Raw genomic sequence first — 15,016 nt, forward strand, 5'->3', positions numbered from 1 at the left:
TTTCTGACTGTTAATTATTTAAAAGATAAATAAAAATACATTTACATTTAATTTCAACCACGGAGCTTTTTTTTTTTTTGTATAATTTCTAAAAGCGTGAAAAATTATTTTACAAAAAAAAAAATTCATCGTATAAATTGTCACAATTTTTAGTAATTTTACAACACTAATTTATAAAACAAAAATCGGGTAAAAATATCCGACTGTAAAAATTATTAATCCTTAAAATTAATTAATAACAAAATTAGTGTTACAATATTACATGTCCTTTAACGCTTAATGAAATTCCTACAATTTCAGATAATTAAAATTAACCAATTACATTTTTTTATTGTAATTTGCCTATCGAAAAATCAAGCCATCATATTACAAAGATATGTACATTATTATTATAATTGTTTTTTTTTTTTTTTTTTCACTTTAGCAATAGCAAGTTCTTGAAGTGCATTAAATCACTAGCATAAGATAATAAAAGTCATTATTAATAATAAAATGTTTTTTTTTTTGTGACTATTAATATTTCACCTTACATCAATAAAATATATATATTTATATTAATATTATATTATTAAAATGTATATATTATTTAAAAAAATTTAAATCCGGAATGCTGCTGTTTTAATCGCTGATTTGCCAAGATGAGCGCTGAAATTAAATTTCACTTCCCAATCGGCATGTTATAAAATATTTAAAAGTGCAAATAGCATAAAAATATAAGACAAAAAAATATCAATTAACAAAATGAAAGTTATCACCTAACATTTTGTGATAATAGTTATAATAAAATATTAATGATAATAATAAGTGTTAATTAACTTATAACTTTTTTAAAGCGATTAAAAACAATACGTATTGAATTTAATATAATATCTATATGCATAAATATACATTATATTACAGGTATAATCATAAAAAATGGTATCTCGCGCTAATCAACTCCAGCAAAACCTTGTGATCCCTCGATAGCCTTGATCAATTTATCCCTGAGCTGTTGGTAACTCTCGTAAGGCGGTAAATCAATTCGATTAAAACTAAAAATAGATTAATTATGAGAACTATTTTTTACTAATTAAAAAAATTAACTTAAATATATTTATAGAGGTCAAGGTCACAATTTATAACTTTTTGACTTAATGCTAAGAAAATTAAAAATTTTTAAAAATTGGGAAGTTATTGGTTTCATCCAGTTATTGTCACTGGCCTAGTTGTTTGACACTTGAAATTTTATTCTAATTAAAAAAATTAAATGCTCTCAAAAAAACCAATTTTCTTAAAAATTATATTTATTAGTTGATTTTTTTTTTTTAATTAGAATAAAATTACAATTTTACCTTATATATCGGCTGCCCAATTTCAAAACACAGTAACTGACAATTTTAAGATTATTTAAAATTTTTTTTATTAAAAAAAAGTTTGCGCGCCAAGTTGATAAAAAATTTGATTTATGAATAGAGAATACTTGAATATAGATATTTATAAGAAAAAATACTTGAAATTAAGGTTTACAAGTTATAAAAAATGCAGCAATACTAAAAAAAAATCAGGTATAAAAATTTTGCAGTTACTGTGTTTTAAAATTGGGCAGCTGACATGTGTGTGGCCGTATGTAAACCTCTCACAATTTTTGAACGGCTTAACAGATTTCATCGCGGTTTACGCCATTTGAAAGGGCTTGACTAAACTTAGATTTTAAATACAATTTGGACCGATTTGAATGGGAAGATTTTGAGAAATTTCAAAAAAACTACAAAAAAAATTTTTTTCAAATGTGGTTTTTTGGAATAACTTTTAAACGGCTTTACCGATAGATTTCAAAAATTAATCAGCTCTTAACATAAAAAATCACGTCGATCAACGCTAACCCGGTCGAAATCGGTTGTTTCGTTCGTGAGATATCGTGAACGAAAGAAAACCGAAAAAAGTGTTTTTTCGGAATTACTTCGAAATTACTAATTCGATAAATTTAACCCTTATGTTAGTGAACAACTTTACAGTTTAAGCTTATTTAAAAAAAAAAAAATTAATTAATTAATTAATTGAATACACTCACAACTAACTTTCTTCTGAGTTAAAAAACGATGATTCGAGAGCTTAAATTAAAATATTGAATTTTCTTTGAGTTATTCATATTAATACACCGCGGTGGGCATCCGGGTACTCGGTTATACTGAGAAAAAAAAGTACTACTCTTGAGAAAATTTTCTTGTCACAAGAATATATATTCTTGTCTCAAGGATTGATCGAATTATTTTTTGTTCAATTCAAATGAACCTATTCGTTTGTTAATGTATCAAAATTAATGCCAATATTTTATTATCATGATAGATATTGATATTCTTTTGTCAAAAATCCAAAATTTATTTTAAACGATTTTTGAGCCAAGAAATTTTTTTCTAGACAAAAAATTTTTTTTTTCTCAGTGTACTAACATAAGGGTTCAACTTAAAGATTCTTCATGAGGCTTAAAAAACTGCGTCGGAAATCGATTCATTCATTCAAAAGTTATTGCGGTTGGAAAATTAAAAAAATCGAGTTTTATGAAACTTCTATCAGACTTTTGAGCTCAAAATGACACGAAAATTATATTTTTGAGCTCGAAGAGCTCAAAAACTTCATAAGTGCAATTTTAAGCACTTAAGTATCAAATTAGCGGGAAGTTGCAGGGATGGGCTTTAGGGTCAACCGTTTTTCCAATTTTTCAGAATGAAGCTGAGTGATAACTGGGTCCTCGACGTTATGGATGGGTATTAAAGTATAAAACAATAAATAAAGAGATAAAATAATAGGAGATAATTATAACAATAAATCAGCTTGAGTATAAAATAAAAAAGTAAAACTATAAAAAATAACTCACCATGTGTGAGCTCGTGGATAGTTTTCAGGTGTTCCCCATTTCTCGATAGTAAATAATTGCGGTCCGTTACTGCCATATAACTCTTTGAAGCCATTCATGGGTACACGCGATGTACCGGTGACAAATTGCAGCAATCTAGCTCGCATTTCATTGTTGAACGATAGTACAACACGCCAAAACCATTGCACCACAATATGATTCGCATGATAGTCACCCTTATATAATGTATTTTTTTTCCAATCTTTAACGTCAATATGCTGAATACCGCACATTAACAGCTCCAATTCGTGCTCATCAAATATTTTAACAAGTGTCAATGGCACTAGAGCGTTAAAGCCCTCTAAAAATGCGTTCATTTGATCCTGTACACGTGACACAAATCGCCACTGTATTACAAGACTTATATACTCATCTTTGTTTTCATCTGTCACCGGTACGTTTGCTCCGTTTGATTTCAATTCCCGTTGAGACGTGTGACCAAAGCTCTCTTCGTCGACGCAAAACGTCAACTCCAATTCAGTTGGATCATTTTCTTTTATCCACAATAACGAGTTGTAATATTCTGAATCAACACTCTCCATATCTTTCAGGTCTATTGTTTTGGCCAGCATCATTTTATAAAATGGTCTTATAAAGAATGCTAAATTAAAAAAAAAAATTATTTCATAATTATAATTTTAAATAAAAAAAAAAAATTCATGAAAATTAATTTAGCAGATGTTTGATAATTTTAAAAATTGTTGTAACAAATAAATTATGACTCAAAAAAAATTATTTAAAAAATTGACATGTAGAATTTAAAAAAAATAAAAAATGCAATTTCTTAATAATAATTTTTTGGAAAAAATTTTTTTGTTAAATAAAATTAAAAAATTGACTCGAAAAAAATTATTAAAAAAATTGACATTTAAAAATAAAAAAAAATAAAAAATGTAATTTCTTAAAAATAATTTTTCGGAACAAATTTTTTTGTTAAATAAAATTAAAAAATTATCAAGTGTCGGCTAATTTAAATATTATAAAAATTATTATAATTACCATCCAAAAGTTTTCCATGATAAACTGCCATCCCGGCAATACGCCCAATAAATTTAAAATAATTTAAATGTTCCTCATTGCACACACCCGAAAAAGGATTTATTTGAAGCGTATAATTATCCCTGTGTCAGATAAAAAATCGATTATTAAATAAATTAGATTAATTTATCAAATGGACAGTTTTATATAAATTTACGTACATAGCTGAGTATTCAAATAAGCCGTAATACGGATTAAACATTTCTTTTGATAATAGGAAAAACCATTCACGTGCTAATCCACCGTAATCCAATCCTACTTCACTTTCGAACTCAACCCAGAGCTTTGTCTTTAATATCTCAACTCTGTTTACCGAGCTTATAATACGATACGAGTCCTCCAAAATATTATTGCGCGCAACTTTTATCTCAAATTTATTTGGTACATTGCTCTGGATAAAAACAAAAGTCACAGATTATTAATTATTCATTGTTCATTATCAAACAATCAACAGCTCGGTAATTGTCTGCTAAATACTCACAGGTTTCCTCAATTGCGACTTTAAATATTCGTATTTCAGCTTGTAATCTCTCGAGTAAGGTACCGCCTGAAAAGGAATTTTTTATTTCATTTAAGTACATCGCTAATGTAATTCAATTACGGCTATTGATTTTGCAGTTAACTCACAGGTCCAGCTATCTGAGGATTAGACATACGAGGATCTTCCCATTGTGTTGTCCGTGTATCTGAAAGAATAAATTAATTAAATAAATTACGAGTATTTGCAAAGTTCTGCTCGGTAGAAATTCAAAAGAAAAGGGAGATTTTTTTTATTTAATCAAAATGTCAAAGACAATGAGGATTAATTTACATTTGAAAAGAATTAATTAAAAAAAAAAAAAAAATACATACTGTGATCAATGAAGAAAATCCGTCCATCAGTATGTACACGTTCTTCCCAGCCCTCTGGAAGCGGTCCCAGCTGGTCTAGATCACTTCGAGAAGTGGCCGAAGGCACATTATGATTAGGCATTGGACTCGGTCTTCCTGTCCTTGGGTCGACCCACGTCGTAGCGCGTTCATTGTGGTCGATAAAAAACATACGACCATTTGGAGCTAGCTGCATACACCAGCCTGGAGGTAGTCCATCGCCGTTGGGAATCGGATGCTGAGAACTGTCCACAGGCTAAAAAAATTTTTTATTTAGTCGATACAATAAAGAAAAAAAAATTACTAAAATTAGCAAAAAAAAATCACTGGATTTTTCAATGAATTTCTTAATTAACTAGCACTATGTGACTGCTGTCACTTGTAAACTATAAATAAATAAAATTTTGCTTTAATAAATAATGACTTTTGTTAAATTGTACTGTACTTTCTTAACAATTGACATTTTTAAAGACATAAGCTCATCCCGATGTTACACTCATCGAGACCTTTCATTTGAGTACCCACATGCATTTTCATATATTTTTCATATATACATATATATAATATATATATAAATATATAAAATATATGAAAAATTGATGTGGGTACTCAAATGAAAGGTCTCGATGAGTGTAACATCGGGATAAGCTTATATTTTTAAAAATATCAATAGTTCACAAAATACAAGGTAATTTCTTAATTATGTTAAATTGCACTGTACTTTCGTAACTATTGACATTTTTGAAGATATAAGCTCATCCTGATCTTACACTCATCAAGAGCTTTCATTTGAGTACCCACATGCATTTTGATATATTTTTCATATATACATATATAAAATATATATATAAATATATAAAATATATGAAAAATTGATGTGGGTACTCAAATGAAAGGTCTCGATGAGTAACATCGATAAGCTTATATTTTTAAAAATATCAATAGTTCACAAAATACAAGGTAATTTCTTAATTATGTTAAATTGCACTGTACTTTCGTAACTATTGACATTTTTGAAGATATAAGCTCATCCTGATCTTACACTCATCAAGAGCTTTCATTTGAGTACCCACATGCATTTTGATATATTTTTCATATATACATATATAAAATATATATAAATATATAAAATTTATGAAAAATTGACGTGGGTACTCAAATGAAAGGTCTCAATTAGTATAACATCGGGATGAGCTTATATCTTTAAAAATGTCAATAGATCACAAGATACAAGGTAATTCCTTAATTTTGTATCTAGGGATAGAGTATTTTCGAATGCAGCCTAAATACTTATAATAAATTGACTATCAGTAAGAATGATATGAAACCTTGAAAAGGCACAAATTCATGACCTTTACAATGACACTAAATATCTCTAAAAAAACCGATTTTATCATATAACTGTCCTAGAGACAAAATTTTTCTTATTCTCTTAATAATATCAACTAATATACCTGTTCAGAAGATCGTCTTGAACCAGCTGGGCTATCAACGTTGTCATCAGTCTGTGGGCAAAGTATCAGAACAAATGTTTGTGATGTTTGGTCATATATTACAAAATGAAGAGTAAAAAAAAAATCATTCGATGTAAGCCATTTTCCATGAACCATAAAAATCACAGTTGGCCTTGAAGTGGTAAATAAAATAAACTAGTGAGTGTATAATTGTTAATTAATAATTTAAAAATCTAACGATGCATGCATATAGTCGTGAAGCATTTAATAATATATACATATACAATAAATATATTTTTTTTTTAATATTCAGGAATACCTGATCGTCGCACTCTCCCAGATAGCCGTCGTGATCAACCGACTGGCCAGAGGTAGAAGACGTCGAAGTAGATTCACCGGGACGCGTTAAAGACTCGCGATCTCTCACCCCGACCGACTCATCCCAATCCTCACTATCATCCTCTCCGTTATTGCCATCATCTTCTTGACGATTTAATTCCCGATCCTTACACACACATGCGTCATTTCAACATTCCACATGCTACTTTACACCAATTGGTTTAAACTTTAAAGTTTACTTATGATTATTAATATTATTACTCGTTAAATTATTAAACTGTCCATACTTTTAAATACAGAAAGACCTCATATTGATCACAGTTCTTTAAAAGCAAACTAACTTTATCAAGCATTTTTTATTTAATTATTATTATCGACAGTAAATCAATTATTTATTATCAAACTTGCTCCAATAATTAATAACTACTATAATAAACGATACTGTACGTGAATTTTAATTTTACAATGGGTTTCTATTTACTAATAGTTAATAGTCTACTTTTCTAATTAGATTAAATCTTTTGTACACCAAAAGTTACCGTTAATTTATTTAGCAACAAAGTTGTTATTTACCTGGCTAATTGTTGAGCTGCGATGCTGTCTACTTTCAGCGTCATCGACACTAATATGAAATCGTCGTTGGAATTCAGTTGCTGCTGTATCTAAGCTTCGTTGTTCATTTGTAACTCCACCAACAGGCGCTGAATTTAGTCTAAAATAAAATTAATTATTTTATAATTTTATTTAATAATCAAATTTGTTCTGAAAATTTATTTTTGAAAAATTCTATTCAATTTCTAGTCAATTTTTTTTTTTGTAGTAATTTATTTCTTAAAAAAATATCAGCAGACATCTGCCATTTTATGAAAAATCAATAATAAAAAAAAAATATTTAAATAAAATTTGCACTTGTAATTTTTTTTAATTTCTAGATGTGATATTTTTTTATTAACATTTTTTTATAAAAATTTAATTGTTATAAAAATCCAAAAAATAGACAAATATCTGTTAATTTCAGTATCATAAAAATATAATACTGAAGTCAGCAGACATCTGCAATTTTTTTAATTTTTATGAAAACTCAATAATAAAAAAAATATTTTTTAAAAATTTGCACTTGTAGTTTTTTTAAATTTCTAGATGTGATACTTTTTAAAAGAATTTTTTTATAATAATTTAGTTATAAAACTCCAAAAAATTGACGAATATTTGTTAATTTGAATATCATAAAAAAATTCTAAAATATCTGCTACTTTAATTTCCATTAATAATATTTTAAACATTATGATTAAATACAGGTTCAATTTCAATTGATCAATATAAATATACTTAGCCATAACTAGTAATGTGATACGAAATATCAGCAATCGTCAATAATACTAAAATTAACGCACGTTTTAAATTTTTGAATTTTTTTTCAATAATTAAATTGTAACAAAAAAATATTTTATAAAAATTGTACTTACAATTTTTCAAGTTTTTTACAAATGAAAAATTTTTTTTATTTTTTTGTAATAACTTTTTCAATAATCCCGATGTTACACTCATCAAGACCTTTTATGTAAGTACCCACATCATTTTTTCATATATTTATATATATAATATATACATATATGAAAAATATATGAATACTCAAATAATAACTCTTGATGAGTGTAACATGAGATGAAACTATATCTTCAAAATATACATTATATATATATTTATATATATAATATATACATATATGAAAAATATATCAAAAATGCATGTGGGTACTCAAATGAAAGCTCTTGATGAGTGTAATATCGGGATGAGCTTATATCTTTAAAAACGTCAATAGTTAAAAAAGTACAATGCAATTTAATGAAAATCATTATTTAATAATGCAAAATTTTATTTATTTATAGTTCACAAGTCACGGCAGTCACATTGTGACTGCAAGGTTGCTAGTATATAATACTAAAGTTAGCCGACGTTTTTAATTTTTGGAATTTTTCTTTTAATAATTAAATTAGAACAAAAAAATATTTCATAAAAATTGCACTTACAATTTTTCAAGTTTTTTACAAACAAAAATTATTTTTTTGTAATAAATTTTTCAATAAAAAAGAACTTCTAAAAATTGTTACTAAATTTTCATTAATCGTCATCAGATAAAAGTGAATAACAATAAAAAAAAATACATACGTCGTTGGTCTCTCCCACTGAGTATATCTAGCTATATGATTGACATAATAAGTTCTGCCATTTGCGTCTTGACGTTCTTCCCAGCCAGATGGTAGTGGACCATTCGTCGATGGCTAATCGAGTAAAAAAAAAAATTGTTAACTCCAAAAGAATTAATTTTCGTAGAGTAAAAAATTTTTAAGTACTTCAGCGGTCGGTTGAACTGGACTGTCATTCGAAGTCGGACTCGGCTGGTCTAGCAATTCCCATCCACCAGAATCAGAGGCAGTATCGCCGTCACCATTTTCAGCTGCTGAATCATCCGTGACGTACGCGTGGTATAGTTCAAGAGTACCCTTTATTTTGGGTCTCTGACTGGAATGACTGGACATAGGCCAGCATAGTGAATTATTAATAACTAATTCCAATCAATAGTTGTTAATAATTTATTTTTAACAAGTACCTGCGTGGACGTAAAATATATTGTTTTGTAGGAATACTTCTACCGATTTGTTCCTTCGGCAAGTTCATCAGGTTCAGCTCAACCATGCCCAGGAAATCATCTCGTGTTAGTCTATTTTCATCGAATACTTGGAGCACCAGCTTGTGTTCTGATGGCTTAACCTATTTAGATAGTCAATAATTAAAAATTTGTTTAAAGTTATATTAAAATTAATTTAGCAGATATTTTATAATTTTTTTAATAAATAAATTATGGCAAAAAAAATAATTTAAAAAATTGACGTGTAAAAATTTTTAAAAATTAAAAATACAATTTTTCAAAAATTATTTTTTTGAACAAATTTATTTGTTAAAAAAAAAATAAAAAAATAATCAAGTGACTGCTAACTTTAATGTCATTAAAGTATGAAAATTAATTTAGAAGAGATTTTATAATTTTAAAAATTTTTTTAACAAATAAATTATGATAAAAAAAAATTGACATGTAGAAATTTTAAATGAAAATCAATTTAACAGATATTTAATAATTTTATGAATTTTTTCAACAAGTAAATTATGTCAAAGAAAATGAGAAAAAAAAATTAATATTTAGAAAATTAAAAAAATAAAAAATCCAATTTTTTAGAAATAAATTTTCGGAGCAAAATTATTTATTAAAAACAATTAAAAAATTGTCAAGCGACTAATAATTTTAATGTCATAAATTTAAAAAAATTAAAAATGCTAGTTTTTAAAAACAATTTTTTTAAACAAATTTATTTGTTAAAAAAAAAAACTAAAAAATAATCAAGTGACTGCTAACTTTAATGTCATTAAAATTATTTAAAGGACGACGTACTCTGAATAAAAATTCTTCCTCCCAAACAGGATTAAGTGTTTTCTTCTTAGTTTTAGTAAGTACTGAGTCGACAGTCTCATGACCGTTGATTGGATACAAATCAATCCTGACATAAGGATCACTGGCTCCAAAAATATCCTTCTTAGCCAGCTGATGGCCCGCTATCACTCTCAACCTCAGCCTTCTGATGGACTCATCATTCTGCAAACAATAATTAGTCAGTGCTAATTTTAGCAGAATGCCTAAATAATTAAGACCGAGTAAAAATTAAAATAATATTTTTTAAGTTTTAGGTTGCTGTGTTGGATAAATAATCAATAAACACTGTTGGTAATCAATATAATTAACTGGTTATAAAACGTATTAAATAAATTGTTTGACGTCAATAACACGTATTTTTTTCAACCACAAATTTAATTGATTAACAATGGAAATTTTTATTGCATCACTTGGTGACTACCGTGTGCTAAACAAATCCACTAGGTAATAATAATGAATATCGCGTGTAATTCGCGTTATTATTTTAAAACAAACAAAACGAAGAAATAACGTTTTTTTCGTCGACATTAAATTCCAACCTCTGCTTGTCAAAAAATGTCACAGAAATTTTACATACACTGTCGTCGTCAACGCCGGGCGTTGGATTATATCCATATAAATGCTCTTCTGCCATTAATACTCCTTACGATAATATTATTTGTTTCAATATACTTGCGGTAATTTTTTAATGATTTAATAATTAATAATAAAGTTATCACTATTTTCATATGTAATGTGCCATCAAGAAACCTATTTTGTGTGTTAACCCCACTACTTTTACTTTGTCTACGTATGTATATACTCATACCTACATATATTTATATATGTGTACATATATATTTATGACAAAACGGATATGACATCGGATTTTTCAAACATGGCAACTAAACCGGGACATCAGCAACGTTACTTCAATCTTTAAATTTTATTATTTATTTATTTATGTTTCTTTTTTATTATATAATTTATTTGTTTTTATTTATAAGGTTATTTTTATTTTCAATCTGACTGTAAGCGCAGTTGGTTAGAAATTTTTATTGGTTATTTTTTTTTTTCAACAAATAAAAAATTATATATTGGAAAAATGACATTTTTTGACAGTTCAATGATCAACAACTTTTTTTTAAGGTAATTAATCATTTTTAAATTAAGAATTTTTTTTTTTTTTATTGTATCTGAATGATTTTATTATTCTAAAACCAGTAAACATCTGACCATTTTATGATTTTTTTTAATGACACTGAAATTAGCCGACATGTCGATTTTATTTTTTTTTTAAAAAAAAAAAAAAAACTATGAAAATTAATGTAGCATATATTTAATAGTTTTAAAAATTTTATAACAAATAAATTATGGCAAAAAAAATTAGAAAAAAAAATTGACATCTAGAAATTAAAAAAAATAAAAATTGCAATTTCTTAAAAATTATTTTTTGGAACAAATTGTTTTGTTAAATAAAATTAAAAAATTGTCAAGTGACTGCTAACTTGAATGTCACAAAAAACTAGGTCGAAAAAATTATTTTAAAAAAATTGCATTTATAATTTATTAGAATTTTTGAAGATGGAATTTTTCATATAAATTTTTTTTTTATTGTAAATTATGTGTTAAAAAATTCTAAAAATGATCACGTGTCTCAAATTCAATGAAAATTAATTTATTTAATAATTTTAAGAATTTGATAACAAATAAATTATGGCAAAAAAAAAATTTGATAAAAAATTGACCTGTAAAAATTTTAAAAAATAAAAAATGTAATTTTTTGGAAAAAATTTGTTTGTTAAAAAATTTTCTAGTGACTAAATTTAATGTCATCAATTTCAATATTTTATTTAATAAATTATCAATAAAAAAAAATTTTTTTTTTATTTCTTCCTAAGTAATTAAAAAAGTTTTTTTTCATAATTTCTTCATAAATAAGAATCCTAAAAATGATCAGATGTTTGTCAATTCAAGATTAATACAATTTTTGAAAATTTTCTAATATATTTTTAGTTTGTAAATTGTCTTAATAAACAAAAATAACGGGTGTAATTAAATATTTAAGATAAACATTCGACATTGAAATCTTAAAAACAATAAATATTGTTTTTTAACATTAAAATAATTGATGATAATTAAAATATTATCAATTGACTTAAAAATGTTTGAAAAGATTGATTTTTTATAAAAAGTAGTGCAATAAAATATTGTAAAAAAAATAGAAAGTTATGGTTAAAAAAATATTGAATCAGGTATAAATTAAATTTAATTTAAATACATCCAGAGTAAATACGTCATTATTGAACTATGATATACAAGATATTTATACGCAAGATTATAGATTAAGAAACCACAAAAGTGGCTTTTTTTATGTTATTTTTACATTAATTAATTTATTAATACGTATTAAGGTGATTTATATAAATAATTTTTTATTTTAATCTAGATGAGGATGATAATTGTAAAATAAAGTGATACTTACAATTAATTCAGCGAGAGATAATCTAGTAGGTCGTTGTGGCGCAACATGTTGATGCGTTACAGTAGATCTTCTCCGACTTCGAGAATCCCAAGTGTTGGCTCTTCTACGATGACCTGGCCTTTCAACTCCAACGTACATCGGACAAGTCAATGTACCAGGCATATTTTAGTCGTTAAAATTATCAACAACAGTTAAAAAATAAAAAACAAAACAAAACTTAAGAATAATCAGTCCAAGTATCAGTTTCGACTTAACAACAATTTATTGAAATAAAAATGAATCTGAATAACAATAAATGGTGAGTAGCAATAAAAGCTATTTAATTTACTCATCGAGTACACTGATACACTTGATTTATTAACGTGAATTAAATTTTTGTAATGATACAAAAAAAAATAATCGTGTGACATTGAAGTAATCATCAAGGTAATACGAAAGTTTACTTAGCAATTACTATTATTTTTTTGTTTATGCTCAATAAACCGTACATTATTTTTTATGATTTATATTAACAGTATTATTAATTATTTAATTAATTAATAGCTGAATTTTTAAGTGTTAATTAATTTTCTCTTAACGGCGTTTTTCACAAAATAACTTTTTCACAAGAATCAACATACGACTGTCTGCCACGACGATGAATTGATAACAGTATTTTATTTTAATCCTATATAAAGATAACGCATACGATATGAAAGAAAAAAAAACATTTAATACTGAAAGAAACTAAGATAATTGTACATATTAATATCTTCATGAAACATCACTCGATAATCTCAATTAACGGTAATGTGAAAATAACGCCACAGTGGCCAAGGTTACCATTGATAGAAATCAATCAAAACGGAAGTATTTTAAATATATATTATCCATAAATTAAATTTATTATTTATGCGATAATTAACATAATCTTAATAGCTAATTCTTAATAACTGGCTATCTATTTATCGATAATTCTTCATCTTGGAAAGCTTTGAATTATTTCGCAATCATAACTGTTAAAAAAGATCATACAAACATTATTTATTATTATAATTATAGTTAATATTTAAGACACAACAAGCATCGAATATTGTTGCCCATTATCATTTAAAATAAAACATAAAAAGTCAAAGACTGAAGTAATCGCTGTTGTGATGACATATAGCTTTCACTTTTCATTTGTGTCATATCACTTATAGCTTATATTATATATAATGTACATATATTTTATTTATATTGAGAAGAGGGACGTCGAAGGATAAAATTTACAATATAACAATAAATAGTTATTTAAAATTGATAGACATTATTAATTTGTTTTTAATTTTATTATATTCACTATTAGTGTGACATTTTTCATCTAGCGATGCAATTATTTAATTTACAATATAAAAAAAAAAAATTCATTATTACTTTTTTTTTTAACGATAACTACAATAAATTTATTTGTCATACACTCAGTGGTTAAATTTATAAAAATAATTTATGAAATTATTTTTGAAAATTGTCCGATTACAAATAAACAAAAAAACACGATATTAAACGAATAAATTTATCTTACTAGTACTTAATTAAAAAATAGTAATGATTATTATTAAATAGATATATTTATATTATTTTTAAATAAATCATTATCTCTTTTTAAATGTTATTAAGACGTAAGATAAAAATTTTTAAGTCAATTTAATCTACTAAAAAAAAAATGATGATTGAAAATGCAAATTTAATTAATTAAAAAAAAAATCTAACTCTATTAAACATGGGGCAGTTACACATATTTAATCCAAATTACTCAATTCCGCGACATACTGTACTCAATAGAAATAATCGAAGAACTTAAAAAAAAAAGACAACTTTACTAAATTCATTCACTATTCGATACTAACTTTATTCAACGCTTAGTTTACTCAGTTCCAATTGTATTCAATGTAATCTTTACTCATTAGTGTTTTTTAAGTGATAGCGCGTTTTTAAAAATCTCTATTCAATTTTTTTTTTGTTTAATATGTTTACTTTAAATAAATAAATAAAAAAACTTTACTCAATAATTTTATTTTTCAAAAATAAAATTCTATTGTCTTACAAACTTTATTCAGTGTCAACTTTACTCAATTATATATAATTTATATATCTATTAAGGTGGCGCAAAAAACAACCGACTATTTTTTTTTTCAATCTCGAGTGAAAAAATGTTAGTTTTTGATGTTTTAAGAGCTCACTCCTAAGCACAGCTCAAAAAAAAATTTTTAAGTTTTTTAAATTTCAAAAATCGTCAAAAATCGAAATTTTTTTCTTTTTTAATTTTTTTTTTCGTTACTTCATAATTTTATAGACCAAAAAAAAATAAGTTCCTGAAAGTTTCAATTCAAAATTAAAATTTTGAAAGGTCGCTCATAATTTGTTTTTAAATTTCAGAGTCAAAAAATGCTAATCCAATTAAATAGTCACTAATAAATTAGAAAAAAATTATGAGCGACCTTTTAAAATTC

At 25.6% G+C, this 15,016-nt stretch overlaps 1 protein-coding gene across 4 annotated transcripts; it reads right to left on the reverse strand.

Annotated features, from left to right (window-relative positions):
* Window positions 1–304: 304 nt before the first annotated feature.
* On the reverse strand, window positions 305–13,792 carry LOC123260099 (E3 ubiquitin-protein ligase Nedd-4). Of its 4 annotated transcripts, none has more exons than XM_044721038.1 (15): window positions 12,546–13,792; window positions 10,043–10,243; window positions 9,206–9,366; window positions 8,949–9,126; window positions 8,764–8,876; window positions 7,168–7,306; window positions 6,575–6,760; window positions 6,256–6,306; window positions 4,784–5,057; window positions 4,559–4,617; window positions 4,413–4,478; window positions 4,093–4,322; window positions 3,893–4,014; window positions 2,855–3,494; window positions 305–1,031 (listed from the first exon to the last, which is right to left on the reverse strand). In XM_044721038.1, exons 1-15 carry the CDS (start codon window positions 12,705–12,707, stop codon window positions 929–931), a joined length of 2,685 nt encoding a protein of 894 aa, XP_044576973.1. In that variant the 5' UTR covers window positions 12,708–13,792; the 3' UTR covers window positions 305–928. The 4 variants fall into 4 exon arrangements, with proteins under 4 accessions (XP_044576973.1, XP_044576974.1, XP_044576975.1 ...); XM_044721039.1 differs by lacking the exon at window positions 12,546–13,792 and adding an exon at window positions 10,659–10,868; XM_044721040.1 differs by lacking the exon at window positions 6,575–6,760 and having other exon boundaries at window positions 12,546–13,791.
* Between the last annotated feature and the right edge of the window lie 1,224 nt (window positions 13,793–15,016).

This window comes from Cotesia glomerata, linkage group LG2 (genome assembly GCF_020080835.1).
Source record: "Cotesia glomerata isolate CgM1 linkage group LG2, MPM_Cglom_v2.3, whole genome shotgun sequence".
Taxonomy (NCBI): domain Eukaryota; kingdom Metazoa; phylum Arthropoda; class Insecta; order Hymenoptera; family Braconidae; genus Cotesia; species Cotesia glomerata.

Bases quoted from the DNA above. Each gene is read 5' to 3' on its own strand.
- LOC123260099 (XM_044721038.1), bottom strand. From the start codon at position 12,707: ATGCCTGGTACATTGACTTGTCCGATGTACGTTGGAGTTGAAAGGCCA. The intron at 9,367-10,042 runs GTACGTCGTCCT...CTATCTAAATAG, and splicing joins AGGAAGAATTTTTATTCAGA to GTTAAGCCATCAGAACACAA. The intron at 6,307-6,574 runs GTATTCCTGAAT...CTTTGCCCACAG, and splicing joins TGGGAGAGTGCGACGATCAG to ACTGATGACAACGTTGATAG.